The 17,156-nt window shown below is 46.5% G+C and overlaps 2 protein-coding genes across 2 annotated transcripts in view; both read left to right on the top strand.

Annotated features, from left to right (window-relative positions):
* Phax (phosphorylated adaptor for RNA export) overlaps window positions 1–2,557 on the top strand; it is a 36,007-nt gene extending 33,450 nt beyond the window's left edge. Inside the window, exon 7 of the mRNA XM_013015534.1 lies at window positions 2,547–2,557. The gene's annotated coding sequence lies outside the window, so the exon portion shown is untranslated. The remainder of the gene's footprint in view (window positions 1–2,546) is intronic.
* Window positions 691–17,156, top strand: part of Lmnb1 (lamin B1) — a 111,100-nt gene continuing 94,634 nt past the window's right edge. The window contains exons 1-2 of the mRNA XM_013015533.1: window positions 691–809; window positions 2,395–2,539. Of these exons, the coding sequence (XP_012870987.1) occupies window positions 691–809; window positions 2,395–2,539 (264 nt within the window). The remainder of the gene's footprint in view (window positions 810–2,394; window positions 2,540–17,156) is intronic.

The following is a 17,156-nucleotide window of genomic DNA, read 5'->3' as shown; positions in this document are numbered from 1 at the left end:
GGAGGAGGAGGAGGAGGAGATGATGACAGGCTTTTCAGAGCAAGAGAGAAAGAAGGCCTAGAAATCAGTAGTCTATGTAGCATGTGAGTAGCACTTTTATAGCCCTTCGGGTGAGTCTCAGCTGCTCTGGCATCTGGTTGGTCACTGTTGGTCACTGGTACCGCCCCTATGAAGGTCTGCTCCAGGCTCAGCAAGGGTGTTGTCTTCACCAGAGCTGCTATCTCTGCTTCCCAGAGTCATCAGGAAGAAGATGGGCATTGTCTCCACCGGGTGGCAGTCTCTCTGTCTGCCTAGTATTTCTCTCTCTCTCTCTCTCTCTCTCTCTCTCTCTCTCTCACTCTCTCTCTCGGATTTTCCCCTCTGTTAAATTTGGAGATCGTATTTCAGTGTATGCCACTCAAATAGCATTAAGATGCATCCTGAATTCCACCAAAAAACCTTAACAATAAAGTTGAGTTCCAGGTCCCGCCTGAGGCCCACTCAGAGTCCTGGGCTGAGTGGAAAGGCTTTGGGAAGCCTGGAGACCTGCAGGGCACACCCCCCCCCCCCCCTACCCCCCTCCCCCCCCCCTCCCACCACCACCACTACCACCCCCCCCTCCCCCAGCACGAGGCCCAGCTCTGGGCTGCTCGGAGCTGGGTCTCTGCACATTCCTAGGAATAAATGAGAAAACAATCTTGAAGAGTTGCGATGAACAAGGTCCAGATGTGGGCTCTGGCTGGCCAAATGGAACATCTGGACACATTGCTCACATCCAGTGGTGACCGGGACGCGTGTTTCCAGGGATCCCCAAGTGGCAATACGGGGTGGTGAAGCCTAGCTGGGGCCCTTAGAACATTGTTGGGGGTGGGGGTGTGCCCTCAGAACAGTTTCCTGCCTCTTTCTTATTCCCTCAGTCTATTGTGGGTCTTGATCTCTGGGCCTGGGCGCTGTCCCTGAGCTCTTCAGCTCAAGGCTATTGCTCTACCACTTGAGCCACAGCACTACTTCTGGTTTTCTGGTGGTTCGTTGGAGATAAATCTCACAAACTTTTCTGCCCGGGCTGGCTTTGAACCATGATCCTCAGATCTCAGATCTCTCCTGAGAAGCCACGAGCCATGGCACCCGGCCTGTGTGTGTTTTCGGTTGTTGTTGTTTTTAATGATCATATGTTAACAGTACAAGGTGATTTAATGGCGATGAGTCCACAGGTGAATTCAATGTATTTGAACAAGTTCATGCCCGCTGTTCTATTCCCTTAGTCCCTCCCACTTCCGGGTTGGAATGACCTCACACCCATCATGCTCCATTGTAATGTCGCCTGTCCTTAGCTCTCGCTCCAAAGCTGGAACCAATGGGTCTGCCCATCACCCTTGGAACTCAGCCTTTAGAACTCCGTCCTGGCTCTGCCCTGCACACAGGACTGCTGGTGGCCGGGGTGAGGGGTGCAGGGGCTCTTTGGGACTTAGTCCTGCTTGTCTGGCCAGGCCTATTTTCTGCTCCTGGTTTGAACAAGAAGAGCCCCCAACGGCTCCCTCTTCTCCTGTGCAGCCCTTGGCCCCCAGCTGGCAGCACTATTTTGGGAGGCGATAGAAACTTTAGCAGGTGGTGCTAGCTAGAGAAAGTGTGTCATGGGAGAGGGGTGCCTTTGAAGTTCACACTTGAGGTGAAGAAGCACCCCCTCCCCCACCATGGGCTCCTGCCTCCAAGTTCTGCTCAAGCACCCAGGGCCGAGCAGCCACGGACTGAAACCACGAGCCAAAAATTAATTCCTCCCTGAAGTTATTCGCACAGTGCGAGATGCCGATGGCTCACACCTGTCATCTTAGCTACTCAAGAGTCTGGGGTCTAGAGATCATCATTTGAAGCCAGCCTGGGCAGGAAAGTCTGGGAGACTCTTATTCCCAATAAACTCAGAAAAAGCCTGCAGTGGCTGTGACTTCAGAGATAGATCTCTAGCCTTGAACACAAAGAGGCTCAGGATCAGCGCCCAGACCCTGAGTTCAAGCCTCAGGATTGGAGAAAAGCAAACAAAACAAAACAACAACAAAAGAAACCCAACTTATGCACACAGGTATTTTGGTCACAGTTATGCAAAAGTCACTAATACACTGCCCTTAAGGAAAATCATCACTGTCCCGACAGTTGTGTGGGCCCTCTGAGGATTGCAGGTCAAAGCCAGCCAGCTGAAAAAGTCAGTGAGAAGTTGATCTCTCCAAGGAGAGCTCAAGGCCTTGCATTCAAGCCCCAGTACTGGCCCCCCCCCCCACACACACACAAAGAATAAATAGAAGGGGTGGGGGGGAGAGAAGAGAGAGAGGAAGAAAAATAAAAGGAAAGGATAGTACCAACATCTTAGCCCACGTGGGTTGGTCCAGAGTTACCAGTGTCATTGGCTGTGGTTTTCCTACACAGGGATCCTGGTGATCATGCTTGCCTGTTGCATCAGGAGCAGCTAGGCAGGTGTGACCCTCATCCGGAAGCCAGTGGAGGTCTGCAGCAGCTGACACGCCAGGTGTCCCGGGTGCTTTTCAATGGAGTCCCTGTGGTGCTGGCAAGAGTACAAGGGAGAAACCAAAAGGAGAGACTAGATATAATAGGGAGAAATAGTGGCCCAGTGGAGATGACACCCCTCCTCTTCCTCAAGACCTGAGTCCTTCCTGTAGGGAGATGGCCTACTGAAGTCCAGGTCCAACTCTTCACTCTCTTACATGAAGTCTGTACCCTCCTCACCCTTCCCCACCTCCCCCTCCCCCTCCTCTTCTCCCTCCTTCCCCTCCTTCTCCTCCTTTTCCCTCCCTCCCTCCCCTCCCTCCTCCTGTCCCTCCTCTCTCTCCTGTCCCTCCTCCCCTTTTCTCCTCTTCTCCCTTCCCCTCCTCTTTCCCTCCCCCCCCATCCCCAGCCACCAGGAAGCAGGTAGATAAGACCTCATATGGTATAAGGTGACTGTCCTGGTCAGGTGTCCAGGTTAGAGGCTAAAACTAACCCACTAGTAGCTCAGAGGCTTGCCCCATCCCCATCTTCCTTTTCAGTGATCTTCGCCTGTGTTCCCACTTCTCCTGTCTCACAATCTTTATTTGGTGGAGAGAAGGGCCTCTAGGCTCCTCAGGGGTATTAAGGGGATTCATAGAGAAGCACGAAGCAAAACGTCTCTGGTTTTATCATGACTTACTAAAAGCCTACATGTCAGAAAGTATCTTTTTCTTCCTTTAAGAATGCAGAGCTATTTATGAAGTTAAGCATGGCATGATTAGTGGTCAAGGCTGGCCTGAGCATATGCGTGAGACCCTTTGAACCACCTGTGGGGCATGGTGGCACCAACCTCTCATCCGCCGTCCATGGGACACAGCCCAGGCAGAAAGTCCACATGGAAAGATGCGGGGCGTGGAGGCCTAGGCCAGTCATCTCAGCTAGGATGGAAAGCCTAAAAAGGCAGATTTTGCAGGAAGCAGAATCCTATCTAAAAATAATCAGAACATTACTAGTGTATAAAAGTGTTAGGCCAGGCACCGGTGGCTCACACCTGTAATCCTAGCTATTTAGGAGGCTGAGATCTGAGGATCGTGTTCAAAGCCAGCCCTGGCAAGAAAGTCTGTGAGACTCTTATCTCCAATTAACCACCAGAAAACCGGAAGTGGTGCTGTGGCTCAAGCAGTAGAGTGCTGGCCTTGAGCTGAAAAGCTCAGAGACAGTGCCCCAAGCCCAGAGTTCAAACCCCACGACTGACAAAAAAACAAACAACAACAATAAAAACAGAGACTTTATGAAAGAAAGGGTGCTTGTTGCTCTTGCAGAAGCTGCTCTGTGTGTGTGTGTGTGTGTGTGTGTGTGTATGCTATCACAGTGCCAAGCCTAGAATAAATGCCTCCCTGCTGTGAAACATTTCCTTCTCTATTTCCTACTCTATTTTGTCCTTTGACTTTCCCAAATCGCTTCTCTGGCTGAGTTCTTCCTCTTGGCCAGAAGGGGGCGAGATTGGATTGCTTAAAATAATTTTATTTTTAGAGTGTGTGTGTGTGTGTGTGTGTGTGTGTGTGTGTATGTGTGTGTGTGTGTGAGAGAGAGAGAGAGAGAGAGAGAGATGGTACTGAGGTTTGAATATCAGAGAATGGGAGCTGTGTCTTAGCTTTTCCACTCAAAGCTAGGTCTCTACCACTTGCACCACAGCTCCACTTCCAGCTTTTTGCTGGTTAGTTGGACATAAATATCTCCTGGACTTTCCTGTTGTTCTAGCTTTGAACCTCAATCCTTAGATCTCAGACTCCCCATTCACCAGGATTACGCACATGAGCCACAGACACCTGGCTACTTAAGATACTTTTATAATTTTTTTTAATAGTGGAAGATTTTTTCCTTAGAGATAGTTCAGATATTAACAATAACTTTTAAGTCCCTGTTCTTTACCTACCCTCCCACAACCAGTCCTTGTAGATAAATGGTGATTTTTAAATTTAATTGATTATTATTATTAGTAGTTGTTGTTGTGGGGCTTGAACTCTGGCCTGGGCGCTGTCCCTCAGCTCTTCACCTCAAGGCGAGTACTCTACCACTTGAGCCACAGCGCCACTCCGACTTTTTCTGCTTATGTGGTGCTGAGGAATCGAACCCAGGGTCTCATGCATGCAAGGCAAGCACTGAGCCACCTTCCCAGCCCTTTATTTTATTTTATTACAGTTTTTCCCTCTCTCATTTCTTCCAAGGGACCATGCTTCTTGCACCAAGTTTCTTCCAGTAAAACCTTCAACTTCTCTCTGACCTTTCCCACAGCAAATTAGGTCAGCTCAGTCAATTGACATACTGTGATTAGAGCAATCTGTCACAATGCCTTGTCCCTTCTTCACCCAGCTCGAAGAGGGGGAGGGATGGCTGAGATGGTGAACCACCAGGTGAAGGGTAGATACAGTTAATGTCACTGCTGCACACCTAAAAATGGTTAAAACCATCCATTGTATGATAACCTATTGTATTATAGACAACGGTGATTCAACACTCACTGCATAATGCTGTAGGGACAAGCGCTGCTTAATTTCAAGTTGTTTTTCATTTGTACCTTCCATGGCCTGCTCACTATGAAAGCACAGTGAGCGAACGGTTAGCTTGTGCTTAATGATCAATAATGCACCTTCTGCCAGGCACCAGTGGCTCACGCCTATAATACTAGGTATCAGACTGAGATCTGAGGATCGTGGTTTGAAGCCAGCCCAGGCAGGAAAGTCCATGAGACTCTATCACCATTTCACCCACAAAAAGCCAAACGTGGAGTCGTGAGAGAGCTCAAGTGGTAATCAGCCTTGAGGGAAAGAGCTCAAAGACAGCACCCAGTCCCTGAGTTCAAGTCTCAATACCATTACACACAATTAGTAGCAAGAAGAATAAGAGTAATGAAGTAATAATAATAATAATATCATACTTATATCCCTTTTTCTGCATCCTCCACAGAGCCTGTGTTCGGTCCTGGAGTCAGCCTTCCTCGTTCCCATCTGCCTAACAGAGCCGTGTCCTGCCCTTCAGTCTGGTGCAACTGTAATTTGTGTCTGAAATCTTCCTTTTCACATCTCTCTCATTGAAAACAGCCCTGCCCTCCCTTTCTCTGGGCTTCCGGGCACTCTGTGTCAGTATTCTGCCTGTGTGCACATCTCCCTAAGGATGGAGGCCATCCCCTAATCCTTCTGGTATTTCCGCTGGCCTTCCACATTGGGAGGCCCTGCAGGGAAGATTGCTGAATGGCGGAAGTGAAAGACAAAGAGAGGAGCCAGACACCAACCCTGGGAGCCGTGCGCACACCTGATTCCAGCCTTGAACCCCCAGCTGACACACAGGTGTTCCCCAGGTGTTCCTGCTCTGGGGTCACATTTGCTTTCCTTGGTTGTTTACTAATGTTAGTTTCCTGTTTTCTTTATTGCATTAGCCATTCATTCCAAATTGTAAATTTAAAGTTAGGTGTGGTACCAAAATATGAAATACCAAAACACTTCCATGGATTCTCATAAAAAGCTACCGGAAAGGAAAGTTTTGTATCTCTAATTCTATTTATTAGATGCACTAGAAAAACAGAGTTCATAGGAAGGAGCCATGTTTATTCTAAGGCTGTCAATCTGTTCTGAATGCCTGTGCTAGAGCTTGCACTCAGGAACTGGCTTTTTTTTGTTCAAGGTTGCATTCTACCACTTGAGCCTTTTGCTGGTTAACTGGAAATAAGAGTCTCGCAGACTTTTCCGCCTGGGCTGGCTTCAAACCTTGATCCTCAGATCTCAGCCTTCTAGTAGCTAGGATTCTAGGCATAAGCCACCAACACCGGGCAAGCTGCCAAATATGGTTAGGGACTGTTGCTCCAAAACCCCATCTTGGGGAAGTGGGGGCGGCAAAGCTTTCATAGGGAGGAAAAGAGGAACAGGGCTTCTACTCACCTTTCCCCCCTCACCTTTTCCTGGGGTTGGCTCTTTTTTGACTTGATCTGTTGATTGTTATTTGACGCACAGGGTCAAAGACTAAGAAGGGGCGTTCCAAAGGTCCTCAGATGATGCTTTGGGTTCTGTAATCTAGAGAAAGTTGCAGCAATCGAGATTGTAACCCTGCCATTGGGGCTTCTCTTTAGCAAAAGGATTAAGGAGAGGGAAAGGTGGAGAACGGTTGAAGTAAAAGGGAACAAAGGGCCCAGGGTGTGGCTCCAATGAAGTGGTGCCAGCAAATACCAGGTCTTCAGTTTAAACCCTAGTACTGAGCGGGGTAAAAAAAAAGAAAGCCTTAAATCTTTAATGGTTGAAATGTATTACTGTGGACTATATTAATGATCAGAGACAGGTCTGACAAAAATCAGTACAATAACAGTTCAAAGACTACAAGCATAGACATGTGTTTAGAAACAAGTCCAGGTGAGAAATCCGGGGTAAGAAGCAGATTATGTGAATGGAAAGAAATTGGATGAAGTTCGTCATACAGGCTTGTGAGTTGGGAGGCCGGACAGGCCTACCTGACTGGAACTGCTGGTGTGCCTGCCCTTGGTAGTTAGTTGCCTTCATAAACAGTGACAGAATTAACCCAGTTGTTTTAACCTCCAAAAAAAGAAGTAAAATACTCTTACTAGAAAGACAGATGGTATGCAGGGTGCTGGTGGCTCACACCTGTAATCCTAGCTACTCAGGAGGGTGAGATCTGAGGATCATGGTTCAAAGCCAGCCCAAGCAGGAAAGTCCATGAGACTTTTATCTCCAATAAACCACTGGAAAAACCAGAAGTGGTGCAGTGGCTCAAGTGGTAGAGTGCTCGCCTTGAGCTGAAGAGCTGAGGGACAGCGCCCAGACCCAGAGTTCAAGCCCCATGACTGACCCCCCCAAAAAAAGGGACAGATGGTAATATATAGGGAAATAAATCAATGTGTGGTGGCAGAAGTGCTGAGAGATGCAGGTTTTCTTTTATGGTGAAGTATTTTAAGAAAGCCATTTAACGTGAGTAATCTGTTTTCCCTTCCAGAGATAGTTCATTTAAATACAGCCTAATTAGGAAGGAACAGATGAAATGCCCAAGGTCAATGTTAGGCTTGTGTTGTTGCCTTTTACAAATTCATGAGAGTGGCCAACATCTAAGATCTGATCCATTAATAATGAGCTATGAGTTGATGTGTGGGTGTGTATTTTTCAATGAAAGCAGGGATGACATATCTGTCACTTGACTCAACCTCCTCTGTGCCTTAATATGACTCAATCTAATACTATGACCCTCATTTCTTTAATTACTAGCAAAAAGTGATTCCCAGTATAAAGTATGTATGAGCAGGTGCTGGTGGCTTATACCCGTAATGCTAGCTACTCAGAAGGCTGAGATCTGAGGATCGCAGTTCAAAGCCAGCTCAGGCAGAAAAATCCATGAGACTCTTATCTCCAATAAACCGCCAGAAAACTGGAAGTGGCACTGTGGTAGAGTGCTCGTCTTGAGCTGAAGAGTTTAGGGACAGCACACAGACCCTGAGTTCAAGTCCTGTAAAAACTGACAATCTGGTGCCCTGCATCTTGTATATACATTTTCCTAATTTGGGGAAGGGAAGGGAAATAACAAAATGCTGAAATAAGGATACAGGTTGACCCATTGTAACAATGAGATGTACAAGACACTATGTTGAAAACAAACTTTACAACTGGGGGGGAGGGAGAGGGGAGAAAGGAGAGAAGAAAGGGATGGCAGAGGAAAAACAAAGGAGGGGGTAAGGGGTAACAATGCTGGACAGGAAATGTACTCATTACCTTACTCATGTAATTATAACCCCTCTGTACAGTATTTCTACAATTAAAAAACATATTTAAAAAACTGACAATCAATCAATTGATTATTTAGAGACCACAAGACTTCAGGAACGTACCTTGCAGAAGCTGGGTGTGAAGAAGTGGGAGTCTCACAAGCCCCCCTCCCCATCCTCCTCCTTCCCATATCCTGGGCACAGTGACCTTTCTGAACTTCCAGTGTGCTGTTCATTCCCACTGCAGCTGACTGTCCTTCCTGAGTTCTGAGTGCAGCCCCCTCCTTCCTCCTTGGTTATGTAATTTATTGCACATCTCCTCTGGGAGGCCTAGCAGATGCCCTTGGCTGCCCCGCTCACGGCCCCTTCCCCAGCTGCTGCCCCGCCACCTGCCAAGGGCCCAGGCCTTTGTCCTGTCCTGCAGGGTTATCACTGGCTGCAGGACCCTCCTCTTCTGGATGAGGAGCAGGAGACCTTGGCTGAGGGGGGAGGTCTGATGCCCTCACTGTGAAGAGCGGGGTAGCCTCCTGGTCCCTGGGCCAGACTTCTGCAATACAGTTCCCAGTTGAGGGCTTGCCTTGGGGTCAGTCAGAGTCTGAACTTGTGCAGTTGTATCTTTGCCCAACTTATTCCTCTGCTGTCTTGGTCTATAGTGCAAGATCACCGAAGCAAGAATTTCCACTCCAGGTAATGGTGGCCCTGGGCAGCACCATGCATCTATGTCTACTAGCTGGCTCTGGTACCGGTACTGGGGCTTGAACTCAGAGGCTCTCTCCCTCTGGGTTTTCTCTCATGGCTCATGGTCTACCACTTGAGCCACACCCCACAGCTGACTCTTGCTGGAGCCTCTTGGTTTGTCTGCCCTGTGTTGGCTCTTTCCTTGGTTCTCCTATCTCGGCCTCCTGAGTAGCTGAGATGATAGATCTGAGCCACCAGTGCCTGTGCTCTAATATTGCCAGTCTTTGACTTACCATCATGATACAATGCACATAGGACCATTTGTTTTGCATCTTATAATTTCTTATGGATGTGTTTAAAAATGGAATATTAAAATGAAAACAAATAGCAATAATGCAGGTAGAATGGTAGGTATTGCCTCCATCCATAGAGAACTGAGGGACACAGGAACACAAGTCCTGTGATGCTCCACTCCATTTGATAGCTTGAGTTCTGCAGAAATCAAATTAATTATGGGCATATGACACAAAGTACCAGAAATTCAAGCAAAGAATAGTCCCAGCTGGAGCTGCTAGCTAGATATGGTATCTAATCCTAGGACAAGTTAATGTAGGCAGGGCTCACAACTATATTCTTCTTGATTCCCACTAGAAAGGCAAACCAGAAATAGTCTGTATTCACAGAAATAGACAATGGTCTACATATACGACTAGGTCCTAGGTTTATGTTAGTTAACTTGAACTAACCGTACTCTCAATGACAATGTAACTCAATGCAATAGGTCGGTACGTTGTTAAGAGCAAAGCCAAAGAGCACAACCAATAGATCACAGAGGAAAGATTGGCCAGGTGCTAGTGGCTCACACATGTAATCCTAGCTACCCAGAAAGCTGAGCTATGAGGGTCACAGTTCAAAGCCCAGGCAGGAAAGTCCAAGAGATTTATCTCTAATTAACCACTAAAAAGCTAGAACTAGACCTGTGACTCAAGTGGTAGAGCTCTAGCCTTGAGCACAAAAGCTCAAGGACAGTGCCCAGGTCCTGAGTACAAGCTCCAGACCCAGCACGCGTGTGGATGTGCACACACACACACACACAGAGTAAAGATTTATTATCTGCATCAGGGGAAGAGAGTGTTTGGGTTCTTTCCAAAGCAATGCTTTCTCTAGAGAAAGGAAGATGGAGGTTGTCTGTCAAGAACTGATGCATATTCATATAGCAAAGCACAGTGGGTGCTGGCATCATCTATGAGAATGTTCAGTTTGAGGCCATAGTTCAAAAAGGAAAGATGGAGACACACTTCTGGACATGTTCACTCCAGGGTTCTGGAGCCCAAGTTCCCAAAGGAAAGATGGGGGGACATGGATGCTTGCTCACTTCAATGTTGGGAGTCGAGTTCACGCTGGCTTGTCCTGAGGAACGGGTCAAGGTCACTCTGGGACCATAGCTGGCTCCTCATACATTTCCAGAGACTTTCAGCTGGAACAAAAGGAAGAAAAACTAACTTTGAAGTTCTCTGAAGAGTCTTTTAAAGGGTCGGCAGCGTTCTCCCGTGGAAGTATAGGAATTTCCCCTAAAGCTTCCTGCCTGGCTCAGCGGCCACCAGCAATGTGGTTCAAAGGGCCGGGAGCATGTGCACACTGCAGACTCACACACCAGCGGGCTGTGTTGCCACACGACGTTGCGCAAACTTGATAAGAAGCGAATGGCAAGTTCTCTGGAATGGTGCCTAAACACATGCACCCCAGACGGCGGAAGACAGACCCTAAGAGGATGGAGGCCCCTGCCTGCCATAATGCAGGAGATTTTTCAGGGCCAGTGATCTGGAGCAAGCTGGGACATCACCCCTCCAGCAAAGGCCAAGTGACTGCACCTGTGTTTCCCGCCACTAAGAAAATAAAGCACAGGGCTGGAGCTGGAGCTCAGGAGTAGAGTGCCCATGTGAACCTATGGGTTTGATCCCCAGCACTGTAATGGAGACTGGGGGGGAGTGGAGGGGGAAAGGAGAGGGGGAAGACGGGAGTGGGGGGGAATGAAAGAGGGGATAGAAAACTCTCCGTGGAGAAGCTGGGCTTCAGGAGGCTGTAGAAACAAGTAGCCCAGGGTGGTATATTGTTCACGAAGGCAATGCTGGTGACTCACACCTGTAAGCTACTTAGCAGGCTGAGATCTGAGGACTGAGATTCCAAGCCAGCCCAGGCAGAGAAGGCTGTGAGACTCCTAGCTTTGATTAACCAGCAAAATGCCAGAAGCAGATCTGTGGTTCAAGTGGTAACCCCCCCCCCCCAAAAATGAAAAAGATAGCAGATTCTTGGCTTTTGCTGCTGGACACATTGACTGAAGTAGCTCCAATGCTGCACTCAGCTAAGGCAGAAGCGGGTGCTCCGGAGCTTACCTGGCTGTCACCTGAGTCACGGACAAGTAGACCAGGGAGAATGAATGTAACATCAAACTACAAGGTAATCCAAGTTTTATTTTCCTCATAAACCAATAAGCATGGCTGTGTTCCAATCCCATGCTATTATTTTAATGATCATTTTCTTAAAATTAAGAAGCCCATAGAAATTAAATTGGAAGCCATGAAATTGCTCTTGCTTGCTCAGCTGGTACTCCTACCATTTGAGCCACGCCCCCAGCCCTACTTTTTGCCAGTTACTTTGGAGATGGAATCTCAAACTTTTCTGCCCAGCGAGGCTTTGAACCTTGATCCTCAGATGTCAGTCTCCTGAGTAGCTAGGGTTACAGGTGTGAGCCACTAGCATCTGGCTTATAGTTCATTTTGCATTTAGTGAGCAAGGTAAAGTTATTTTTACCTCAATTTTGTAATATCAAGTGGATTAAATACCCTGCCTAGTAGGACTTGATACCTATAGATTCATCTGTCATAGATTATAGAAATCACACTGTTGTTTATCAAGTTCTATGGAGAGCAATGTGACAATATCTACCATTATCACTACTACTATGATTTTGGGGGTCTGGAACTGGGAGCCAGGGACCCCCAAATGCTGAGCTCTTACCGTTGAATGACATCCCAGATCCTCTGTCATTATTTTAATATCACACAGGCTCTGAGCAAGCAATTCTAGCCATGTAATTATCGTTGTAATCACAGGTTTCTGAGAATATATATACATGCAAAAAGTTATATAATGCCAGAACACTGGAAACAATTTACATGTACAATAATAATAGAGCAATGATTAGGTAAGTTGTGATACCTTTATTCTAAACACATATTAAAAATAATACAGCATCTTTGCAAGACATACTAGTAAGATATGAACATACATATAAATATAACACATATATGATACATATGAGAAATGCATGGATGGAAATGTAGGATGGATTGTGTAAGTCAGCTAGCTTTTGTCTAACAAAGGCGAATGCAGTAGTGCAAGCCTGTAATCCCAGCACTTGGGAAGCTAAGGCAGGAGGATCTGACTTCAAGGCAAGCCTGAGTTACATAGCAAGCCTGTGTCTCAAAGAAAAGAAAGAAAGAAAGACAGACAGAAAGAAAAGAAAGAAAGAAAGAAAGAAAGAAAGAAAGAAAGAAAGAAAGAAAGAACCACGTGGCAAGTGAATATGACAGACTGCTACATCTGATACCTATGCTGGGCACTGGGAAGAGTGGTGATGGGGGAGGCTTTTCCCCATCCTTTTGGATCAAATGTACAGATGTTGTGAGACAAAGATGAAGCTGGTGTGGAGAACGGTGCAGGGAGCTGGGCTGGGCGGGCGCAGGCCTGGGCACGGGGCGGGGGAGAAGGGGACTGCAGTGGGGGTGGACTCTATGGTGTTGCCCTAGCTGGAGACAAGGAAGACAGAGCTCTGTGCCCCGATGCCCTCCCTCCCTCCCTTCCTCCCTCCCTTCCTTCCTTCCTTCCTTCCTTCCTTCCTTCCTTCCTTCCTTCCTTCCTTCCTTCCTTCCTTCCTTTCTTGTGCTGGTACTGGGGCTTGGACTCACTTCCTGAGCTTTTGTACTCAAGCATAGCACTCTACCACTTGAGCCACAGCTCCACTCCTGGCTTTGACTTGCGTGTGTGAGTGTGTGTGTGTGTGTGTTTAATTGGAGCTAGATGTCTCATGGACCTTCATACCCAGGCTGGCTTTGAACCGCGATCCTCAGATCTCAGCCTCCTGAGCTGCTAGGATGACAGGAGTGACCCTGGTTTTGCCTCCTTCCCACCCTGGTGGGTCCTCCCGACCTTCCTCTCCCACCCAAGGCTCCTCGAATTCCATTACCCCCAGGTGGCACACAGATGGAGAAAGAGAATCAAAGCCTTGAGAAAGGAACTGAGCACTCACTCATTTTAATAGCCGCATTTTACCTCCCAGGCTAATTTTAGATGTAGATTCTTAGCTATATCTAATTTGAATTCATTACATTTTAAAAGTAAGTCGAATACCCTCGTCTTCTTTGTGCTTTTTTTCTTATTATAAATTTTAATAATTTACATAATACCTAGATTCTTTGGAGAGGGGAAGAAAATTTAAAAAGATCTGAGCTCCACGGCTGAGGGTGTAGCTCAGTGGTTAGAGCAACCCACCAGGGCTGCACAAGGCTGTAGGTTTGATCTTTAGCAGCAATAAAGAAAAAAGAGGCCTGGCACTGTGGCACAGGCCTGTAGAAATGGGTTCTCAAGAGGCTGAGGTTGGAGAATTACCTGGCCTCCAGAAGTAGAGGCCAGGGCAGCAACCGAGCGAGACCCCATTTTAATGCAATCACATTTAAAATAAAGTATTTAGGAGATGAAGGAAATGGTGGTGACATATTTGAGTCTTGAGGCAAAAGGAGGAGGAAGAAGAGAAAAAAGATGGGGGACAAGGACGGGGAAAAAAAGAAGAGAAATGGGGGGTGGGGCGGGAATGGAGGCCCTGGTGAGAAATTCTGGAGCTGGGTTGAGTGTTTCAAGGGTGACACCACACTTAGCATCTGGAATGTCCTCCAGCAGCTCTGGGGTAAAGGCTGACTCTCAGCTTGGTGCTGTGCAGGTGGGAGAAATCCAAGAGGAAGGGGGGGGCGAGATTGTAGGCTGTTAGTGATGTTTTCTCTCTCTCTCTCTCTCTCTCTCTCTCTCTCTCTCTCTCGACCTTGGAATGCCGGTCTTTCGCGTTTAACTCCCTGATCACTGTGAGGAAACAGTTTACCACACACTCCGCACCGACCTGCTGCATTGCCACAGCCTCAAATGCAGTGGGACCAACGGACCATGGAATGACGCCTCTAGAGTTGTGAATCAAAAGAAACCTTTTCTCTTTGTAAGCCGATTGATCTCGGGCATTAGTTACAGTAATGGAAGCTGCCTGGCACAGATACCAAGAAATGACTGTCCATTTTCTTACATATAATTTTCAACCCCTGTTTATAACTCATGTGAACGTAATTATGATTGAACTAATAGAACGTCTGAGACTTGTTTAGAAACCCTACAAAGCTGGGCAATGTAGCATGCACGTCTAGTCCCCAGTGCTCAGGAGGATGAAAAAGGAAACAAACAAAAGTCCTCCAGACAGAAAGAGGGGTGGAAGAAACACTACTGATATCACGATTATCGTTGTGGTGACAATGCTTGTGATGAGAGCGTGTGGTTTATTTATATGTCCCATGCTCTCTTCTTTTATAAATATATTTTTTAATTTGGATTTTTTTCCTTAAAAAGAATATCAAAAACTTAAAAAGAAAGAGAAGAAAAATTACCATAGGTGTCATCTTAAACAGTACTGTTCAAGGAAGGAAGGAAGGAGGGAAAGGATCTGTCCAAATAATGAATCTCCTTCTCATTGATATGTTTGGTGAGAACATCAGGTCTCAAATCGCTATATTCTATTGAATGTATTAGTCCAAAATTTGACATTTCTACACTTCCTACAATTTTCTGTAAATAGCGGTTCATAGTAAACAGACCAGGCCAATGATTGTAGCTATGAAAAAATTAAAACATGAAAACAAAAAGCCTAGGAGTCCTCGGTGAAGGTACTACACCCTTCCATCTATTGTCATGTAAGTTTGTCCTCACTAATTACTGGGGTGTCCTAGAGTTGAAGGACTGCATACGCATTCTTCCCTGGGTTCTTCTACCATCAAAACAAAACTGCTGGGAGCTCATTTCAAATCACTCATAACACTAATTTTGCTCCCAAACACAAAGATGATACAAAGCCCAGCTTGCAGGGAAAACTGCTGTTAATATTTTGTGGTCTAGTCTTACAGGACATCAATAGAGGTGTTAAAACTCAGATGAGACAAACAATTATAATGTGGTCTATTTACTTTCTTTCTTTTCTTTCTTTTTTCCCCCTGACCTGGGCTTGTTTGTGCTCAAGGCTAGCTCTCTACCGCTTGAGCCACAGTGCCACTCTTGGACTTTCCAGAGTAGTTTATTGGTCTCATGGTCCAGGCTGGCTTCAAACGGTGATCCTCATATCTCAGCCTCCTGAGTAGCTAGGATTATAAGCATGAGCCACTGGCTCTTGGCAAAAACAAGCCTGTCAACTCCAATTTGTTTTGTTTTTTTTTTTCTTTTTTTGCTGGTGATGGGGCTTGAACTCAGGGCCTGGGCACTGTCCCTGAACTTTTTCACTCAAGGCTAGCACTCTACCACTTTTAGACACAGTACCACTTACAGTTTTCTGGTGGTTCATTGGAGATAATAGTCTCATGGACTTTCCTGCCCAGGCTGGCTTTGACCATGATCCTCAGATCTCAGCCTCCTGAGTAGCTAGAATTACAGGTGTGAGCCACCAACACCCAGCTAAAAGCGTATCTTGTTAGAACTGAGCGGTAGAACATATGCTTAGATGTTTCAAAGCCCTGGGTTCAATCCCCGCCTATACCAATAACAGAAGAATACCTTAAAAGCCTGGTCAATTAGTGTCAGGATATTGTCTTCATAGTTTACTAAGGTGATGGAGAGCTAATTTTTTGGGGGGTCTGGTTGTGGGCTTGAACTCTGGGCCTGGGCGCTGTCCCTCAGCTCTTCAGCTCAAGGCTAGCGCTCTACCACTTGGGCCACAGCGCCACTTCTGGCTTTTTTTTCCTGCTTATATGGTGCTGAGGAATCGAACCCAGGGCCTCATGCATGCAAGGCAAGCGCTCTACTGCTGAGCTACTTCCCAGCCCCTGAGAGCTAATTTTCTAATGTTAGTGATCCATCTAGATTTTGATCTCACAACTAAATGTGTTGTCACAGACACGTAAGCAGGTTCTTCAACTCATTGGAGACTGTAGGTTAGTAAATTACAGGGCCTGGTAAACACATCATATTAATTTTACATGGATGCGCTTGTAAAAACCGTATCTGAAGAGACCTTCCATATTCATCACATCCATTCTTGTATGTCTCCTTGTTGTTTCACTCACCACATTAATTACTCTTTCATATTTCTTTTCTCTCCAGTGCGCAGTCACCACGGGGCTGGTCTTCTGCAGTGGCCCCTTGGAATGGGTCATTATTCAGAAGTGTTACCACATGACACACACTCCTTTCTTCCATAGGAAATGTTACAAAGTTCCACAGACGTTGGGTGGGTTGTATGTAAAACTGACAGTAAAAGAGGCCCAAGCTTGGGTAGAACCGGTTACAGGAAGAAGAGAGGCTGCAGTTCCTGTGTTTCCAGTTAGTAAGGGAAGAACTTCAGAGCTCCCTGGCTAGCCTGGGGGGGGGGGGTTAGTGCTGCATTTCAGGTGCATAGATTAGATTCTTCCAAGACTCGACTACTTGGAATGAAACTTTTGACTTACAAGACATTTGTGATGCATTACTGCGTCCATATATTAAATGACTGGTTCCAAGGTGAACACGTGAACAATGCATTAAATCTTTGAGATCTAGCATTTAGAGCAATCCTACTTGGTGATCTGTAAAGTAATGGCCAGAAGCGATACACTTCATCTGAAAGTGCATTTTGGAAGTTTATAAAACTGCTGTATTGGGACTTCAATGCAGGGCCTGGAAAGCTGTCCCGTAGCTTTCTCACTCACTTAAGCTACAGCTTCATTTGGCTTTTTGCTGGTCAACTGGAGATAAGAGTCTCACCAACATTCCTGCCTGGGTTGTTTTTGAACCACAAGCCTCAGATCTCAGCCTCCTGAGCAGTTAGGATTACAGGCGTGAGACACTTTGTTGGGTTCTCAGTTCATCTATCTAAAGAGCCCTGCAATATTCTTTTTATTTACAAGGATCGTTTTTTTTTTCCAGTCCGTTATTTCTCCTTGGTTTTAGCATTTCAAAATGATGTCTGAAAGCTAGCATATAAAATTTGAGA

Source organism: Dipodomys ordii, unplaced genomic scaffold (assembly GCF_000151885.1).
Source record: "Dipodomys ordii isolate 6190 unplaced genomic scaffold, Dord_2.0 Scaffold27, whole genome shotgun sequence".
Classification (NCBI taxonomy): Eukaryota; Metazoa; Chordata; class Mammalia; order Rodentia; family Heteromyidae; genus Dipodomys; species Dipodomys ordii.
The sequence above is the reverse complement of the archived record's forward strand: the minus strand, read 5'-3'. Positions and strand labels throughout refer to the sequence as shown.